This window comes from Manacus candei, unplaced genomic scaffold (assembly GCF_025592945.1).
Source record: "Manacus candei isolate 608988 ecotype Guabito, Panama unplaced genomic scaffold, ASM2559294v1 h1tg000002l, whole genome shotgun sequence".
Lineage (NCBI taxonomy): Eukaryota > Metazoa > Chordata > Aves > Passeriformes > Pipridae > Manacus > Manacus candei.
This window is the reverse complement of record NW_026138050.1, coordinates 1,475,913-1,494,970: the sequence shown is the minus strand read 5'-3', so window position 1 is coordinate 1,494,970 and position 19,058 is coordinate 1,475,913. Positions and strand designations below refer to the sequence as shown.

Here is a 19,058-nt window from a genome sequence, read left to right as displayed (position 1 = left end):
TGGCATCCCACCTTGGCATGCTCCATGGAGGGTCTGGAGCGTGGACAAAGGTCCAAGCTGGCTGGGAGCTCCCACACAGTGATGATTCCTGGGCTGCCAGGCTTGCAGGGGGTACCAGAGGTGTCCCAGCCCATGGGATGCTCAGGGTTGGTGTCACTCCGTCCATGCAGATCCAGCACCAGATCTGCAGTTTGCCTCAGCTGGGAGTGTCCAGTGGCCCTTTCAAAAGGCCATGAGAGCTCATGCCAGCAGTAGCTGTGCACATAAATGTGGGTTGAATTGGTTTTTTTTGGAGTGGGTTTCCTTAGCCAGGTGTATTCCCTCTTCTCTGTGCAAGCTCAGCCCTAAAGGAAAGAGACACCAGGACAGGGCAAGCTCTGAGGACAGCCAACCCCAAATCCCCCTGTGTCCCATCCCAGGCTCACCTGGAGTCAGCTGTTCCCATTGTGGGCTGAAATCCTGGTCCCAAAGCAGGACAGGGTCATCAGGGGCAGCCCGGTGACGAGCCCTGAGGGCCAAGCACAGCAATATCAGCACAGCACCACGTGAGCTCAATGCCCCCCTTGCCCACCCTGTCCCCTACCCCAAATCCAGCAGGATGGGGACTCCTGCATCCCAACCAGCCCTCTCAGCACCACGACCCTCCTCCAGAGCCCCCCCTCTGCTGCAGGCAGGCAGGAGCCGCAGCACGGGTGCTCTGGGATTTCCCAAAGTTTGTTATTACAATGAGAGAAAGGAAAGGGCTCAAGGGATCAGCAGGGATGAAAAATGCTTTGGGAACACGGGAGATCATTTAGCAGGTCACCTCCACGGCGGGGTTTGCCAGGCTGATAAAGGCGAGCAAACTTATTAAGGCGCTCACAGCTTGATTCGAAACGGCTGCTCCAAACAGCCAATTACTCCGGGCCCTTCCAATCCAATTAGGAAGGCTGTTTCCCTGATTATGGTGGTGTGTTGTACAAATACAGCTCAACTCCTCGGGTTCAAAGAGCAGCCCATAAAAGGGAGCTCGGAGAGAGGCAAAGCAGCACCAGCAGCCAGGGAGGCAAACCCCATCCCTAGGGATGCAGGTGGCCCTGTCCCCAGGGATGGGGGGTGCCCAGGTCTGACTGGAAGAGCAGCCCTGTCACCATCCCTAAAGCAGCTCAGCCCCTCCAGACAAGGAGACGAGGTCACTCTCCACTGTGGTCCCCACCATGAGCTGTCCCTTGAGTCATTCGGACAGGGATGTCACTGGGATCTCTGGCAATGCTGCCCCGAGGGGCTCAGAAAAGGCCACCCCTTGTCACCCAGCTCAGCTGGCCTTTCCCCAGAGACCTGTCAAGCTTTGAGGTTTGCCCATGGGGTACTGGAAAAAACCCATCATCATCAACGTCACATTGCAGAGGGATTTATCCTGATCCTGCAGGGGGGAGTGGCAGTTTTACGGAGGGAGAAACCCAGGTGGGATCTCTGCCAGAGCTCACCAGGGCCAGCAAAGCCAGGGCAGATCATAGAATATCCCAGGATATAAGCAAGGAGGAGGAATGGATCCTGTCTCCTGATTAGGATCAGGAGTGCTTGGTGCAGCACACGGAGCTGATCCTGTCTGCTCGGGGTTTCCCATCACCTGGGGCAAAGGAGACACCAAAACTCATCACCAAGGATGGAAAACCAACCCACAAACCCTCGCTCCAAGGAGCTGAGCTGGGCTGGGGGGGCCAGAGGGGCCAGGGCTGAGCCACAGCTCCAGCAGCACCAGAGCCATCCCAACCCTCACCACAACCACTCCAAGGGGTTCGCTCCAGAATCCTGGCACGGGGCCACCGCTGGGGCGGAGCCCAGGCCCTGTTATTAAAATGTGTGACAGCAGCTCAAGATGGAAAGTGAAGTTGTACATTCTCCATCTGAAACTCCGGGAGGAATTTCAAGCAGGGGAATGCAATTTCCAGCCTGGAGCAGAGCCAGCAGCACCAGGGTGAGATTTTTCTTAATATGGCTTTGCAAAACTCGAGCGCAGAAAATCGCCCGTAGCTACAGCGATGCCGGGGAGCAGGAGACGGCCCCGGGCCGGGAGGAGGAGAGGGCTTCCTGCAGCAAAAACACCCACCAGCTCCAGTAAGCTGCTGTCCTGTCACTGCCAGGACCTTTGGTCACCTCAGCTCCCCGCTCCAGCCCCGTCTCCGCTGGGATTTGGGGGCTGAGCCAGGTGGAGGCAGCGTGGCCCGGGACAAACCGCTCTCCCGGGAGGGGAAGGGAGCAGCATCCCGGGAGGGAGGGTTTTGGCAGGCTGTGACCTTGCTCCCTCCACCAACCCGGGAGGGACGTGGGTTCACCAGCTCCTTGTTGTTCTCCTGGTGGCACTTTGGGACAGTGACCTCCTGGAGCACGGGGACCCCCAGCCACCCTCTGCCTCCACACCAGCCCGGGGAGCACAGCCACAGCTGGCTCTCAGCCAGCTGGAATCACAAAAGGAGCCTCCCCCCCATTTCTGCTTTTGATTTAAGTAATCCCAATAAGGGGATAAAGCAGCCAAAACCCTGATTTTTTTTGTTGTCTTTTTTTTTTTTAAAAAAAAGCTTCAATTTAAAAAATAATACATGTGAAATGTGAGATTTTTATTAGGGCAGGCAGAGCCACAGGGCATCAGACAGAGCCCTTTGCTGAGCAAACCCCATCCCCAGGACTCCAACATCCTCAGTGCAGCTTCCCAGCCCTGCCCTGACCCCAATTCCCTCCTCATTTCCCATATTTATGCAAACTGGGGGCAGCTGTTCCCTTCCTGGTGCCCTCCTGTGTGAAGGTACAGGAGTGACACCAGTTTCACATCATCCTGGGAGTGATAAAGTGACAGGGATGGGAGAAGGCATCAAAAAGTGCTTTTTTTGTGTTTAATTTGCTGTTACCCAGTGACTGGTCACACAGATCTGTGGAAGAAGAGGAATTTCCTTATCCTGGTTGGATGCATGGAGCAGCAAGGGCATTTCCAGCAGAGAAAGTCCCCTTTGGAAGGAGCCAGGGAATACCAAGCGCTGGGATGGTGAAACAACACTGTGCAGTGGATGATGGATGCAGCCAGAGCTGACAGTGTGGAGCCCATCCAGCTCAGCCCACAGATGGACTGGGATTTTCAGTGAGGTTCTTGGCTTCCTGGTGGATGTTTCAGGGGATCTTCAGCCCAAAAACCTGAGGATGAGGTGCATTCAGTGCTGGGGAGCCGGCAAAGCCCTTGAGGGTCTGTTGGAGCCATTCTGTCCCTCCCAGGAAGGGAGGGAGGGAACAAGATCTCCAGCCCCACCTTCAGCCCTTCTCTATCAGCCTCTCCAGCACTCCTCACATCCTTTATTCCCGTTATCCCTGTGTCTCTGCTCATCCATCTGCTCCACAGGCCGCTGCCTGTCCAGCCAGGGGGATCCTGGCAGCTCTTTACCTGCTCTTTACAAGCTCAGTAACTCCCTGGAACCATAATAGTGTGTTCATTGCTGGTCTCATTTGGAGTTAATTACATGGCAAATAGACATCTCTCTAATGAGCTTGGAAGCTTCCCAGTAAGGGCTGGGAGCAGCCCATCAATAGCCTGGGAGTGCAGGAATTCATCCTGCTGGTGTTTCAACACCCACTGCTCACTCGCAGGTCTAAATCAATAGTGTCATCCCACTTGGAGTGGGGGAAGATGAGGCATCAGTTCAGCTCTGGGGGAGGAGGAGAACATGAGGGAACTTCTCCTGGCCACAGCAGGTGAGATCCAAGGCCAGGCTGGACAGGGCTTGGAGCAACCTGGGCTGGTGGAAGGTGTCCCTGCCCACGGCAGGGGGGGAAACTGGACGAGTTTTAAGGTCCCTTCCAAACCAAACCATTCTGGGATTCAATGTTTCTCTGATTTCTATTTTAAAATGCACCTACAGCACGTTGCCAACAGAGTCACTGCAAGGTTTAATCCTATTTTTTAGCCTAAAACCAGGCCTGACTCCATTATGTCATGTCCCTGTTGCACTGTGCCCTGATGCTGGGCTGGGGGCTGCACCAAAGGCACTGGGACAGCACTGGTGTGGGACTGGGAAGCCTGCAAGGTGCAGCAGCACCACATGAAATGAGGGTGGCAAAGGAGGGAGGGGCAGCCCCGAGGGTGGGACTGTGGTACCAGACCCACCGGAGAAAGGCTGGAGCCGAGTTCCCCATTCCCTGGGCAGGCAGGGCCAGCTCTGTGCCATAAAACAGGCTCAGCTCTTCACCTTGAAGGGCACAGCTGGAGAATTACATCCTAAACTCTCCCCAGATCAGCTGGGAAGCACGCAGAGCTGTTCCCAATCCAGCTGGGACACATCCTCCTTCCCTGAGTCACAGCCACGAGCTCTGCGTGGCCGTGCCCAATCTCTGTGGGAAATGGCTTCTTCCAAGCAAATCCTTTACAACTTTCCTCTCTTTTTTTCTTTTTTTTTCTTTCCAGGGGAACAAAAAACCCCAAACTCAACCCATGTGGGGAGGGTAGGGGGGTGTTTTCCTTGTTTTCTCTAAAAAAATGCTGTCGCCAGGTGCAGATGGCCGCGTTTACGAGTCCATGGAGCTCTGGCATGCCCACTGCTAATTCCATGCACAGGTGGGGGGTAGCTTTCATTTGGCTCTGGTTCAGCCAAATATCCAGTGGCCAAAGGGAGAGGAAGGTGTGGGATGGAGGATTGGAACATCTGGAGCGTAGCCAAGCAATTAATGAAATGTGAATTTGGAAGAAAACATCTCAAATGCATTGAGGGGAAAAAGGGGGGTTCAAAGGGCTCTCTGGGGCCAGCCAGGAGGGAGGCAGCTCCCAGTGTCCTTCTGTCAGGTGTTTGGATGGGTTTGGAAACAGGAAAATAATGTGGTGTCAAAGAGGGAGGCAAAACCAACCACGGGATCAAACCCCGGCCAGCTGCACCCCCAGCAAAACCTCCACTGTGGCAACATAGCCTCCAGAGTCTGATGTGCTAAAACCTGAATGTCACAAGTTTTTCAGTAGCAGCAGCAGGATCAGGCCCCAACTTTGGGCCAGAATCCTGACTTTTCACCTGACGGACAGGGAGGGTCCCACTCCCTGGGCCAGCCTGGAGCTCTCATCCCTGGAAGTATCCAAGGTCAGGTTGGACAGGGCTTGGAGCAACCTGGGCTAGTGGCAGGTGTACCTGCCCATGGCAGGGGGTGGGATGAGATGGGCTTTAAGGTCCCTTCCAACCCAAACCATTCCAGGATTCCATGACACCCATTTCCCCAAGCAGTGGATGCATTGTGGATACTCAGCTGCTGAGACCAAAACCTGGTGTGCAGCAGGTCACACTGGGGCCACAACCCCACTTCCCAGGTGAAAGACACCCCTTTTGCAGGAAGCCCTTGGGTGTCCCCCGGGATCAGGGAGCAGTGACTGGAACGGGAGCTCCGCTGCCTCCGGAGCAAGGGCAGGGCTGGGTCCAGCTGCTGAGCCTCACCCAGCAGGCCAGGGCTGATCCCGCTCATCTCTCATCGTGTGTGATGCACATGCTGAAGCAATCAGCAGGGAAAGGCTGGAAGGGCTCCAAGGTGGGAGAGGGTGTGGGGTACACGCGGCTCCCCGGGGCTGCCGTACCTCGTGCACCAACAAACCGCAGGTGCCGGGGGTTGTGAGCACTTGCCCAGCACCTCGGAGCTTTGGGATCTGCCTCCCGGTGCCCAGACCCCTCCCAGCTCACATCCACGGGGAAAGCTCCGGGGGGGAAAAGCCCCATTTAGAGGCCAAAGCCTCGTGGTGCTGAGGATCCCCTTTCCCGGGGATGTTGGCATCTGGTTCCCATAGCAGAGGCCCCACATGTGCTGTGTGACCCCCGAGCCCCAGCCCCTCCCCAAAAGGCAGGTCAGTGCTTGCCTGGGCTGCGGGAAGGAGCCAGGGATTGTCTGGAGCGGGGCTGATGACAGGAGCTTTCAGGCTCATCACCAGGGCTCTGCCACAGCCGGGGCAGACGGAGACGGGAGTGGAGCCGCCCATAACCTGGGGCTCCTCAGCCCGGGAGAGCCACCCCAGGGACTTCGGACCAGCACAGCCTCCTGGTGCATCCCACGCCTCTGATCATCCAAGCACTTGGGTGCTGGTGCTCCAAGACTCTCCTGTCACTTCCCAGTGGAGTCAGCTGGAGCAGAAGCCCCCAACGCCAGCCCTGGTTCATCCACGTGGGACCCTCTGCCTGTTCCTCCAGCTCCTGCCAAACACATCCCAACAGCAACAGCCCCTGCTCCCGTGGGATCTTCATGGATACATCCTCAGAGCCCCCTGGAGAAGGGAAAAGCCCAACAGCCCTCACTGGAGGGAGCACAGGACCATGGAGGGGGGTACAGGGCTGTGGGGATGGATGGATGGATGTCCCCACCTTGGGTCTCACCCATCACCAGACCCAGCTTGGGAGCTCAGACAAAAACAAGAGCCCCCATGAATCCAAAATGCTGGGAACAGGTTTTAGGATTCTACCTTGGGGATGGAGCCCAGATAGACCCCTGGCTGTGCCACAGGTCCCTCCTGCAGCAGGGTTGGAGTCCCCAGGGCAATGCCAGAGGGGACTGGAGCAGCCCAGCACAGGGGACCAGTGAGTTTTCCAGGCACCTCCTCATGCTGAGGGTGTCATATAGCCACAGCCAGGCTTCTGCATCCCAGCTGCCAGGATGAGGCTGGGGAGCTTTGGAGACAGCAAGCCAAAGGCTGTCAGAGCCTTAGATGCAGGGACCAGCTGCCTATCACCCCCTGAACAGGGACAACTGGGACAAGCCTGCTGGCTCTGCCCCCATGTGCCTCCCAGGGCATCCCTGCATCCCTCTCCCTCCTGTCATCCCCACCTTTACCTCTCACAACTGCTGGAGCTCCTTGGAGCATCCTCTGGCTCCCCAGAACACCCAGGGCTGCCAGACCCCCCCCAGCCCCTCTCCCACCCCCCCCCCCAGCAGGACCAGCCCACAGGACCCACCACCCCGGGGCTCACGTGAACACCCCGTGGTCATTTTTAACCTCAGATCTTCGGCATCATTAATAACACACATGTGGGTCGGGGCTCCCCTGTGGGATCACATCTGGGGGATATTCATCACGGCCACCGCGGGCTGCAGCCCCCACACCCCCCCCCCCCGGCACGGGATGGGTCACATCTGAGTGCTGAGCCGCTTGATGTGGAGTCATTAGCATCACAGACTTCCAGCCCAATTACTTGACAGATGAAATCAAGATCCGTTGGCCTTATTGTTTGCATCTGGAGTGCTGCATCCGCACACACTCTGCCTCCTCCTCCTCCCTGGCCACGACAGTGCCAGTGTTGGCTTCATCTGGATGTCGTTTACCTCAGCTTGGCACACGGGAACACAGCAAATACCCCCTGGTAAAATCAGCGCTATCCAACAGCAATTATCCACAGCACCTTCAGAGAGGAGAAGATGCACCATTTCCCACCCCTGCCCACTGGTTTCCCTCCCACCAGCAGCTCCACAGGAGAAGGTTTTGCTCTCCCGGCGGTCCCGGAGTGAAGCCCAGGTGGATCCCACCCCAACCTGTTTGCAGCTCCAGTTTTGCAGCCAAGTTGCTGCTATTTTACCGACTGATTTCACACAAAGGAACAATTATGCTTCATTTCTACCCATTAACACGTCGAGTTTGCTTTAGGAGGGGAGGAAAAAAAGGGGAATTGCATCAGAAATATTTGAGGTGCTGAAGTCAGCACGCAGGTGTTGGGGCCAACGCGGTGCCGGCAGCATTCCAGCGCCAGCCCAAGCAGAAAGCTCCTAATCCCGGTGATTACAGCACATAAACACGGGTGTGGGGATGGACTCACACCCCGGGCAGCCCCTGGGTTCATCTCAGCCCCGGAGCCTCATCGGGAGCTGTTGGCTGGGGAGAGGAGGTCAATTCGCCCCACGTGCCTCCTGCTCCGCTCGAGGAGCTGATGCGTCGCCAGGGTTGGGAACAAGGGGCTCTCCCGAGGAGCCCCGAGTCCCCCAGGGCCATCAGGGTCAGCCATGGGCAGAGTGGGGACGGCCCTGGGTGCTGCAGGAGCATCATGCCCAGGGCAGAGGTTCTGCCAGCTTGCCTGGCACGCAGGGTGACACCCATCCCTCCCCCGGGCAGCACAGAGCCAGGGCAGGGACGAGGCAGTGCCCTGGAGGCAGGCACCGAGCAGCAGAAGGAATTTGGGTTTCTTTTTTCCCCTCTAACCCATCTGTCCTTAATTTCTTTGGGGGTTTCACTCCAAATTCTTTAGATTCTACAGCAAATGCTTTGCAGTCCTCCCCTCGGCGGCTGCCCAGCTCAGGGCTGCTGCAACCAGAGCAGAGGGAAGGAAAAATCCCAACCCAGCAAATCCACCAACAATAACCCATGCCCAGGGGTTATTTGTTGATCCGTGGGATTGTTATTATCCGTTTTGGGTTGGTTGGTCATTTGTTGGTCCATCCCCCTCCCCGTTCTGGGGGCTGTGCCAGCCTGTCCCTCCGCGCAGCAGCAGGGGACAATAGATTTGGTGGCCGGGGACACCATTCCCTGTTCCAGCCCTGTCTGTCCGTGCTGTGCCCTGCCTTTGCCAGCCGCTGGAGCAAGTCCTGCCAGCGGTGCCCAGGAGGCGCAGACCGCTGTGCCAGGAGTCTGATGTCCGCCTCGCCAGAGCTCTGCCGGGAGGGTGTTTCCATTTCCTCTTATCATTTGTAGCAACAAATCACTTGTTTTGCCCTAATTTTGCAATTACACGTTGGTAGCTCTGGGCTACGAGCGAATGCAAATGTCTGGGGCCGGGGAGCCCCCGCGGTGTGATGTGCCCTGCAGTCGCTGCTAATTAGCCGCTAATTTTACAGACTCCTTTATGGTTTGCAGTCATTTAATCCTCCTCATGGGCTGGAGCCCCCAGGCAGAGCTCTCCAGGGAAGCACCAGCGCGGCTCAGCAGCGGGTCCCTTGGGAGAGGGGACAGCAGCAGAGTAGGACCCCGGCGCCAGCCAAGCAGGTCCCCAGGATGCTTGGAGCAGCCTGGGAAGCATCAGGAGTCACTCCCAGCCTGGCTGAAGCTGAGCTCAGGGTGGTCACAGCTCCCTTTGGGTGCTCCCACCTCCCTGGGATGTCAGGATCCAAAATACCCCCCACCCCACTGTCATGCAAAGCAGAAACTCAGGTCCTGCCCAGCGCTGGGTACAACCAGCCCTGCTCCAGCAGTGACTGGCACAAGCCCACAAAGAGGCTCCTTTTGGGCCCAATTTTGAAGATTTAAGCAGTGCCTTGGATTAACACAGGAGCACAATTCCCCCCTGGAGCCCACATCCAAGCCACAGGTTTGATAAGCATCAGGACACTTTGATAAGCATCAGGAGAGGGGTGCTGGCCCCAAATGGAGAAATTAAACAAATACCTCACATATTTGGGTGACTCACACACGTGAGCAGCTATAACTGAAGGGATGATCTGCCCTTCAGGTGTATTGACAAATTACAGCCTCTCCTCGTTCCCCCTTTATCCCCCATTGAGGTGGAGGCATTGGCCTGGTGTTTGTCCCTCACAGGGAGCCCAGCTCCCAGTGAATCCCTCCGAAACAAGGAACACTCCAGGGTTATCCCTGCTGATTTCCTCCCACTCCCATCCCACAGCACCACAGGGTGATGGGACAGCCTGGACCAGCTCCATGGGGGCTACTGCTCTGTACCTCACTTCATGGAGGGACTGGGGGATGAGGAGGGTCACATTCCCTGGGGACTGAGCGATCCAGGGGGTTCAAAAGCTCTTTGAGTGCCAAATCCACAATCCCTCCATGCCCTTCCCACCGGAGCAGCACAGGCAGCCGGTCCCACTGGTCCCCCCACATCCTGCTGGGCAGGAAAGGTGGGCAGTCTCCAGCCTTGCATCTTAGGAGCCATCCCTTAATGAGCTATTTTAATTAAGTGCAACCTAAGTTATGTGGGAATGTCAGGAGAGATGATGGAAAACATTTCACTGGCTTCTGACCCAGCCCCACACCCTTGGGCAAACTTGAACCCACAGACCCCACTCCCTTCGAGCAAGAATTCCCAGGAAAAGAGCTCACCACCCTATTTTAGTCCCATTATCCAGGGTTAGCATGTCCAGACAGGTGACAGGGAGCTGTGTGGATCCATGTCCCCCCAGCTGGACAGATGGACAGACGGATGGACATGGGATGTGGCTGGGAGAGGCAGCACCTCCTGCCTGTGTTACCTCCCTGCCAGAGCCTTGGTGCTTCACCCACCAGAGCCAGCAGCTTAAATTAATCAGAGATTAACTAGTTTGAACCTTACTTTGGATCTGATGCCTGTGAGATTGGTTTGAAAGCTCAGAGAAGTCGATTTCCAGCAGAGCTGAGGCGCTGCTGGCAGGAACAGCCCCGGCCATAAAATCCCAGCCCCTACTCAAGACGTCAGAGGGGAACAAAGATAGACTGTGATGCAGGAAAGATGCTCGAATTTAAAATAATCTGGGAGGAATGAGCACAGCCCTGCAGACACATGGCCCCAGCATCGCTCCCGAGCGCAGCTTTTCCTCTTTAAATAGACTCCACCACTTTCCAGTCTTCATTTTCCATCTCAGAATGGTGCAGTTCAAAATCCTTGGATCCTCCCGGGTGCTCCAGGAAGCCCCTCAGCTCACCCCAAACACACCAGCTCCTCAGAGGTGACCTCTGAGCACCCAGTCCCGGGGGGAATGTAGGCTCTGCAGAAATCCTTGGCAGCCTTCCCACAGCTTCCCTACTCCTGAAATTAAAGGATCAAGCCACAGCAACCCCTCCATCTGAATTCAAATGAGCTGTATTTACTGTTCATGCTAATTGAATCAGGTTAACTCCAGGCTGGATGATAAGCAGAGCAGTCCCTTATAGTTCCTGGCTTTATTATATTTAATGTTCAGACAAACACTCACGAGAGTGTTCTCAGCTTCAAAGCACTGGAATTTGGTCCTAGGCTGTTTTCATCCTGCCCTGACAAGGCTGGATGGGAATTTGGTGGGTTTTTTGGGATTTGTGGTGTGGAAGTGCTGGTGAGTCCAGTGCAAATGCTGTGGTTCCTCCTCTGGAGCTGGGAAGCAGAAACCCACGGGCAGTGCTGGGTGGTGATGGCAGAGGGTGGTACCAGGGGTGGGAGCAGCTTCTCTCCTCAGTTCATATCCCACATCTCTGTAGGGCAGGACCCAGCCTCATCTCCTGAAGGATCCAGTCCCTGAAGTGCCATCCTCTCTGTCCCTGTTCCAGTGGGAGCACAGCCAGGAGAGAGGGAACAGCACCCACCCAAAAGCTGGGGCAGCAAAGGGGGCCAGGCTGGAGCAGAGCACCATGAAGTGTCAGGACAGAGGTTTCAGTGGGGAAGGAGAACATTCCACCCATCAAGATGAAGTTAATTCAAAAACCCAGGCAGGAGGCTTCAATAAGCCCAGAGGACCCTGCCAAGAGTCACACTCCCTATATCCAAGTGCACAAAAGCTGGACATGTAAGACATGAAGAAAGCACTGTCGGGGCAGGCCAGTGCCAGCCAGCAAATCTATTACAGTGGGAACACGAAATATTAATCACTGGTGCATAAAACAATAGGAAAAACCTGCCTTTTGGGGCAGTCATCCATCCTCACTCAGCAGGGAACATCAAGAGACACTAATTCCATACAGGTTCTGCTTAAATATTTGCCTCTGCCTTAATGCTCACGCAAGAAGCATTTGCTTTGAAGTTGAAAATAGACTGTAAATGTCTTTTGTGTGAGATGAAACATGATAAGACATGAAACCAGGAGGCTAAACTGTAGTTAATCACGGTGGTTTTACAAGCAACAAATCATTATTGCAGACAGTAAAGTGTATTGTTCTAAAGCACACGGCAGGAGGATGGTGGGGAGAGAGCCCTGGCCGGGCATCGCCCTCCAGCACGGGGGGTTTGGGGCCATGGCACGGTGGGGTGCCCACAGGAGCAGCCACTGGGCCAGCTGGATGCTGGGAGGGATGGAATAATGCTGGTCCAGGGTTGGGATGATGCTGGCACAGAGCTGGACCAGCGCTGGGAAGGTTGGATTGGTGTAGGTGCAGGGCTGTGCTGGTGCTGGCACAGGGCTGGATTGATGCTGGCACGGGACTGGACTCATGCTCACGGGGCTGAACCAGTGCTGGCAGGGCTGGGATGATCCTGACAGGGCTGGGATGGTGCTGGCAGGGCTGGGATGGTGCTGGCAGGGCTGGGATGATCCTGACAGGGCTGGGATGGTGCTGGCAGGGCTGGGATGGTGCTGGCAGGGCTGGGATGATCCTGACAGGGCTGGGATGGTGCTGACAGGGCTGGGATGGTGCTGACAGGGCTGGGATGGTGCTGACAGGGCTGGGATGATCCTGACAGGGCTGGGATGGTGCTGGCAGGGCTGGGATGGTGCTGGCATGAGGCTGGACCGATGTTCACAGGGCCAGGCCGATGCTGGCAGTGCTGGTCTGATGTTGGCACTGGACTGGAACGATGGTGGCACAGCCCGGAGCATCCTTCCCTGGTGGCCCCTTTCCCCAGGGTGGTGTGTTTTGGGATGGTTCACCCAGCTCCCCACTGGAGCATGGGGAGGGCAGGAGTGCTGTGGCATCCCCACAGGACCCTTAAAATCATCAAGTCCAACCATCCACCAGCACCAATAAAGCATGTCCTCAAGTGCCACATCCACACATTCTTTGAACACTTACAGGGACTCCAGAACTGCCCTGGGCAGCCTGCTCTCATGCTTTACAACCCTTTCCATGAACAAATATTCCTACTCTGCAATGTAAAGCTCCCCTGCCAGGTGCTGGTGCAGCACAGGGACATGCCTGCGCCAGGCTGGGACAGGTATTTCCCACCTCAAAAATGAAGCTCCTGATTAGAAGCGATGCTCACTTGGGAGCGTGAGATAAGACCCCAAAGCGAGCATCTAAGTATGACTGATTAACAACTAAACCCTCACTAATTGCCTTAAAAAGTCGGAGCTCAACAGCCAGGGAAGGGAAGAGAAAAAAAAAAAGAAAAGATTAAAATTTTCCTTGGGCTAAATATTTTTCTGGCATGCTCAGACTCGCTCTGGATGTTTCCAATCATTATCTCCCTAATTAACACACACCACAAACCAAAACCAAATTTCCCCACCTCGTGGCTCCGGGAGGTTCAGTGGGATTAACCAAACCTTGGGAATGGGATCGGCGAGTGCCCAGCGAGTGGCAGCTCAGGGGGGGAGCTGGGATAGGGAGAGATGAAGTTATTGTTGGTGAATGAAGTAAAATAAGCCTTTAATTTTCTCCAGTTTTTGCTGGAAATGCCCTGGGACAGGTGAGGTCGCCGGGATGGAGCGGGAGAGGTGATGGAGAGTCACCTCTCCTCCTGCCAGCCCCCACACTGCTGGGAAATCATGGGGGGTGGGATTTTATTTCTAATTGCCATCACTTTATTTTCTGTAATTAACACAAAACGTGCATTTTCACAGCCCCCAAAGGAACCCAAATAACCCCTTTTAAGCAAACTGATGCTCCAGAGCCCGTGACTGGGATGGGACCCAGCAGAGCTTGGGATGAAAACACCCATTTACCAGGACTGACTGTTCCAGAGCACCCCAAATCAGGCTGTGCTCCCTGTCCCAAGGGATATCCCAATGTATAACCCCCCAAAACACTACTTTGGGGTCTTGGGCTTTTGGGGTTTGGGCTTTGGGGTCACCTGGACTGTTCACAGCCAGGTGCCTCCTCCTGCCCTTGGTGTGTCACTGGGCACAGCTGGAGGGGGAAAAACTGTGGATCAAATGAAATGAAATTACACAAATATCAAAGAAGGAGCCACCCCTGGGAGGCCAGGAAACAGGAGTGAGAATTCCAGGTGAAAGCAGGAGCAGCCGGGCACTGGCTCCAAGGAATAGCAGTAATTAGAGCTTTCGAGTGCCTCCGGGCCATTTGCTTTTCCCTTGCATAACATAATTTCTGTGGGGCTTGTCCTCTTTATGAGGAGCATTAATCTAACTGCTGGTGGGCTCTGGCTGCCGTGCCAGGGGCTGGAGCCATCCCGAGGAGGGTCAGGGGCAGGTCCCCTGCGTGGCATGTGGATAAAAAAATGGCAGAACCCAAAAGGGAAGGTCAGCTGGAGGCTACGGGGGAGGAAATTAATGATTTTCCAAACAACCAGGGAAGTTTGTGTCGGCCTGGAAACGTAATTCAATTTGTGTGTTGGAGCTGAGCTGCTCCCAGCTAAGCAAAATCCTCTCGTTAAAGGCAGAATTGTCATTAGTGCAATAATTGAATGAGGATGGAGATGGCAGAGGGAATGCCTGGGCCATGGAGGGAGGGAAGAGCAGGTTTCTGAGTGCCCTGGGCACCCACAGTGGTCTGGGGAGGGTGAAGGACCCTGTGGGTGCACGGGGTGGCTGTGGGTGCTCAGGGAGCTGGGATGGGATCTGTCCTGCAGGATTGCATCCTGAATCCTCAGCACCAGGTGCTGCCTGGAACTGTCCACTCTCAGGTCTTTAATATCCCTGCCAAAACAGGATGGGATGGAATATTCCCTGCTGGAGTATCTCCTTCATCCTCAGCACCAGGAGCTGCCTGGAGCCCTCCAGCCTCAGGTCTTTAATATCGCTGCTAAAATCCCACCTCCAGCCAGATTTCCAGGAAAATGTCCCATCTCTACTGAAACCATCCTGAGGGTGTTTGGCTCCGGATAATTTTCCTTCTCGTTGCTGCACGGGTGGATGCACAGGATCCCTCACCAGCGTCCTCCTTCCCTCCCTGCGGCGCCTGGAGCAGGGTTAGGAAAGGCGCTGGCACCCTCCCGTGCCTGCATCCATGAACTGCAAGGCAGTGTGGAATCCCGGTTGGATCCCCCGCGGCACGAGCTGCTGGACAGAGCAGGAGTGGGAGGAACCTCTGCTGCCTCATCACTGCAGCACTTCACGGGAAACCACCCCAAAAATCCCTTCCTTCCACACACCTCTGTGCTCCAGGGCTCACCTGGAGGTCACCAGTCCAGGGCAATCCTGGAATGGTTTGGGTTGGAAGGGACTTTAAAGCCCATCCAGTCCCACCCCCTGCCATGGGCAGGGACACCTTCCACTAGCCCAGGTTGCTCCAAGCCCTGTCCAATCTGGCCTTGGACACTACCAGGGATGGGGCAGCCACAGCTTCTCTGGGCAACCTGTGCCAGGGCCTCCCCACCTTCCTAGGGAAGAGTTTCTCCCCAGTATCCTAAAGATCCAAGAATCAATTGGTCAAAAAGCAGCTTGAACCCTCAGACTGGAGCCTGGTGAGCAAACAGAGATGAACCCGAGGTGAGGGCAGTGCAGGGGGATGTGGAGCTGGCTCTCATGTTCCAGAGCAGACTTCACCCCCTCGGAGGAGGGAACTGCAGTCTGGCAAAGCCCAGCTCAAGAATCCAGGCTCCAGGAACCTGGTTTCCAGCTCTAATGGGGTGAAGAGCCCCTTGCAAGGCAGAGAGGGATCTCCCAGGTGGATTTGTGTGGGGAAATTCTGGTGAGATGCTGCTAAAGCTCAGCTCCCTCTGCCCATATGATCCTGCCAGCCCAGGAGGAACCAAGAACACAGTGTGAAATGAGCTAAAACCAGCTTCATTTGGGCAAAAGTGCTAAGAGGAGCGAAAAGGAAACATTCCCCAGTAAAGCTTTGACACTGGGAACGCCCAGAGACCTCCAGTGCATCAGCATCCCCCTTTCCCATGGCAAAACCTGGGGTAATGGGAACAAATTCAGGGCAAAGCCACCACATCCCACACCCCCTCAGCCTCCCCATCCCTGCAACCCCCGAGCAGATGCACCAGGATGCCACTCCCAGGGTGTTGAACACTCCAACACAGTGAATCAGTGCTTTATTTTCAGCATGGAAGGAGGTACGAGACCAGCAGTGAGCTCCAGGTATTTAACTGGTGTGTCAAACTTTTACTGGTGCCCTCAGAACCGTGGGAATGAGGCAAAACACACGGAGAGGAACCCCCCCAGCGTGTCCCTGAGTGCAGCTGCACCGGGACGGCGCCGGCAGCGCAGCCCCAAAACTCCCCGGGGCAGAGCTTTTCCCATCTTCAAAAATCCTTGTGCATTGATTCCAGAGGAGGATTTGGTTTCTGGGACAGGGAGGGAAGGCCACGAATCAGGTGCTGAGTTAAGGAGAGCTCAGTGTGACAGCCCTTGGGAGCACTGAGGCAGCACAGACGTGGTTCCTGAAGCCTGAGCTGTGCCAAGAGAGCCCAACCCCGGCCTCCCTCCCACCAGGGCACAGCCAGGAAGAACCTGAGTGCCACTGGAGTTTATTGCACAGTGATAAATCTGGTGTAAGGCCAAGGCAGAACCGAGGGCACGGATCTAGAGCCATCTCTGCCGTGTGCAAGGTGGGCAGAGGGGGAAAACACCTGGATGCTGCCCAGTGGGATCACAAAACATCGCTGCCCCAGCACCCTGGGAGGGTTTATATAGGGCAATTCATACCATGATCCCAGCCCAGAATAGCACCAGGGATTAACCCAGACTCTGACCCTGGCTAATCCAGCGTGACTCCCTGGCAGGGCCAGCACAGCGACTCTGGATTGCATCAGTGCCTGGCTCTGCTCTGCAGAGTGTCCTGGCTCGGCTGGAGTCAGCAGCAAACCCTCCCCAGAGCTCAGCAGAGGCAGGAGTGCAGGCACAGCCGCTCCTTGGATGGGCAGAACCCAAAGGACTCTGCTCCTGGCAGAGGGGAGGATGCTGGGGAGCACAGACAGGGCTGGAGGGGGAAAGGGTGGGGAAAATGAAGAACTGTGGGGTTTGCATCATCCCAATTCCTGTGAAACACCCTCAGGTCACACAACCCTCCACCCAGCAGCACAGAGCTTCAGCAACCCCATTTTCCCCTCACCTCCCCCAGAGGCCTCCTAGGATCCCAAGTCAGAACAGCCCCAAGGGGGAACTGGACCAGGAAAACCAGGAGGGAACAGTGACAGGGAAACCAGGATGGAACCAGGCAGGGAAACCAGGAGGGAACAGTGACAGGGAAATGAGGGAACAGTGACAACAAGTGGGGAACTGAGTCAGGGAAACCAGGAGCTTCCTTAGGGTTCCTCTTGCCACAGTGCCCCTTGCTGGGATGGTGTGAAGGCAGGATCAGCCCAGGACAGAGTGCCAGGGGGAGCAGCTCGCTTACTTCTCCTTCAGGTCGTTGTCAGCTTTACCTAAAAGAAGGGGAGGAACAATCAGGGCTTGTGTTTCTGCCTCCAGAACCACCAGCCCTTTTTATAGGGGTGTTTTGCTGCACAGCATCTCAACCATCCCAGTCCAACAAGCAGCACAGCAGCTCGTGCCCAGGGTGCTGCTCAAAATTTGGCCTCCTGAGGCCTTTTTCTGCCTTGGAGGAAGCAAACAGCACAATCAGCAATGGGAAGAAGGCCTGCCCTCCCCACAGCCCTGCTCCCTACCCACAGGGCTGCAATATTCACAACTCCCACCCAACTTCCTTCTGGTACCTAAAGGGCCTACGAGAGGCTGCAGAGGGACTTTCCACAAGGGCATGGAGGGACAGGACATGAGGGAGTGGGTTCAAACTGACAGAGGGGAAATTTAGATTGGATATTATGAAGAAATTCTTCCCTGGGAGGGTGGGGAGGCCCTGGCACAGGTTGCCCAGAGAAGCTGTGGCTGCCCCATCCCTGGAAGTGTCCAAGGCCAGGTTGGACGGGGCTTGGAGCAACCTGGGCTGGTGGAAGGTGTCCCTGCCTGTGGCAGGGGGTTGGAATGAGATGAACTTTCAGCTCCTTTGCAATCCTCACCATTCCAGGATTCTATAACTTTTCCTAAGAAGTGACAGCAAACCCCCCCAGCCCCACCACAGGAGCTCCCTGCCCTCACTTTGCTCCCCCAGCAGAAACCCCCCAACACTCAGCTGCCCCTCGGACCCACGGAGACCCGTGGTCACATCCAGGAGCTCCAGTCACACCCAGCTCCTCCAGGGAGAGGCCGGGGAGCCTCCAGCTGAGCAGCCTGAGATTGATTCAGGGCTCCTAAGCAGCTCCTTGGCTTATCAGCACAGCCAGAGCCGCCCTGCCGAAAGCAGTGCAGTGCACACCCTGCCCGGGCTATCAGCAGCTCCCCAAAAATCACTGCACGGGCTGGAGCAGCTGCCAAGCCACCGCTGGTACCTTTTGGGAGGAACTTCAGCGAGCTGCTGAATATTCAGAAGCGGGACTGGCCCCGCTTGGGCCCATCATTGAGGAATTCGTGGCCCAGCCCGTTGCCGCACTTGCCACAAGTGACCTGGAAGAGCAAAGGAGAGGGTTGGCAGCAGTCGGGCTCTCTCAGCCCGGGCTCACGGGGGACGAGCCCGCGGCTGTTTTGTCGCTGCATCGCGAGGGTTTGGGGACGGGCACCTTGAGAGCCCCCGGGCGCTCCTCCCGCTTGGCCACGCTGTCCCCGCGCAGGGTCTCGGTGAAGGCCGGCCAGGGCGAGGAGTGCTCGTACTTGGCCCGGCTGGAGAACAGCTCATGGCCACACTTGGCACACACGTAGATGCCTGGGGAGGGGGCAGCAGAGTGGTCAGTGCGGGGGACAGCGGGGGTGACACGGGACACCCGCGTGGGACTCTGCCCGCGTGGGTCGGTGCCAGCTGCTGCTGCTGCCGCCGGACCCCCAGAGACCCCCCAGGGCAAGGCAGGGGCGTGGAGGGGGCAGAACCGCTCTCCCCATGGGGGTCCCCGCAGGACAGGATCCCCCCCAGGAGGCCCCTGCAGGGATCGACCACCCCCCCCATCGGAGGGATCCCCCAGCACTGACCCCAGAGCGGGGACCCCCAGCGCGGTCCGCACGAGTGGAGGATGCTCCGCTAAAGGACACCCCCATTCCCAACCCCCCTCCCAAAAACCCTCACCCCGGGGGGCTCCGCCTCCCCGAGTGACACCCCCCGCCCTCCCCGCGGGGGGATCCCCCCGACCCCATGCCCGGGGGCCGCTCACCCGGCTGGAAGTGGTCCTTGAACACCTCTCCCCCCAGGAAGGAGCAGAAGGACATGGCTGCGCCCGCTCCCCCGGCCCGTTCCGCCCGCCCGGCCGCGCCCCTTCCGCCGGGCCCCGCCCCGGGCCCGCCCCGACCCCGCGGGGGCGCTGGGG

At 56.7% G+C, this 19,058-nt stretch overlaps 1 protein-coding gene across 1 annotated transcript; it reads right to left on the bottom strand.

Annotated features, from left to right (window-relative positions):
* Window positions 1-15,768: 15,768 nt before the first annotated feature.
* MSRB1 (methionine sulfoxide reductase B1) lies at window positions 15,769-19,009 on the bottom strand. The gene is made up of 4 exons (XM_051779328.1): window positions 18,906-19,009; window positions 18,324-18,466; window positions 18,096-18,210; window positions 15,769-17,132 (listed from the first exon to the last, which is right to left on the bottom strand). Exons 1-4 carry the CDS (start codon window positions 18,958-18,960, stop codon window positions 17,101-17,103), a joined length of 345 nt encoding a protein of 114 aa, XP_051635288.1. The 5' UTR covers window positions 18,961-19,009; the 3' UTR covers window positions 15,769-17,100.
* Window positions 19,010-19,058: the final 49 nt, after the last annotated feature.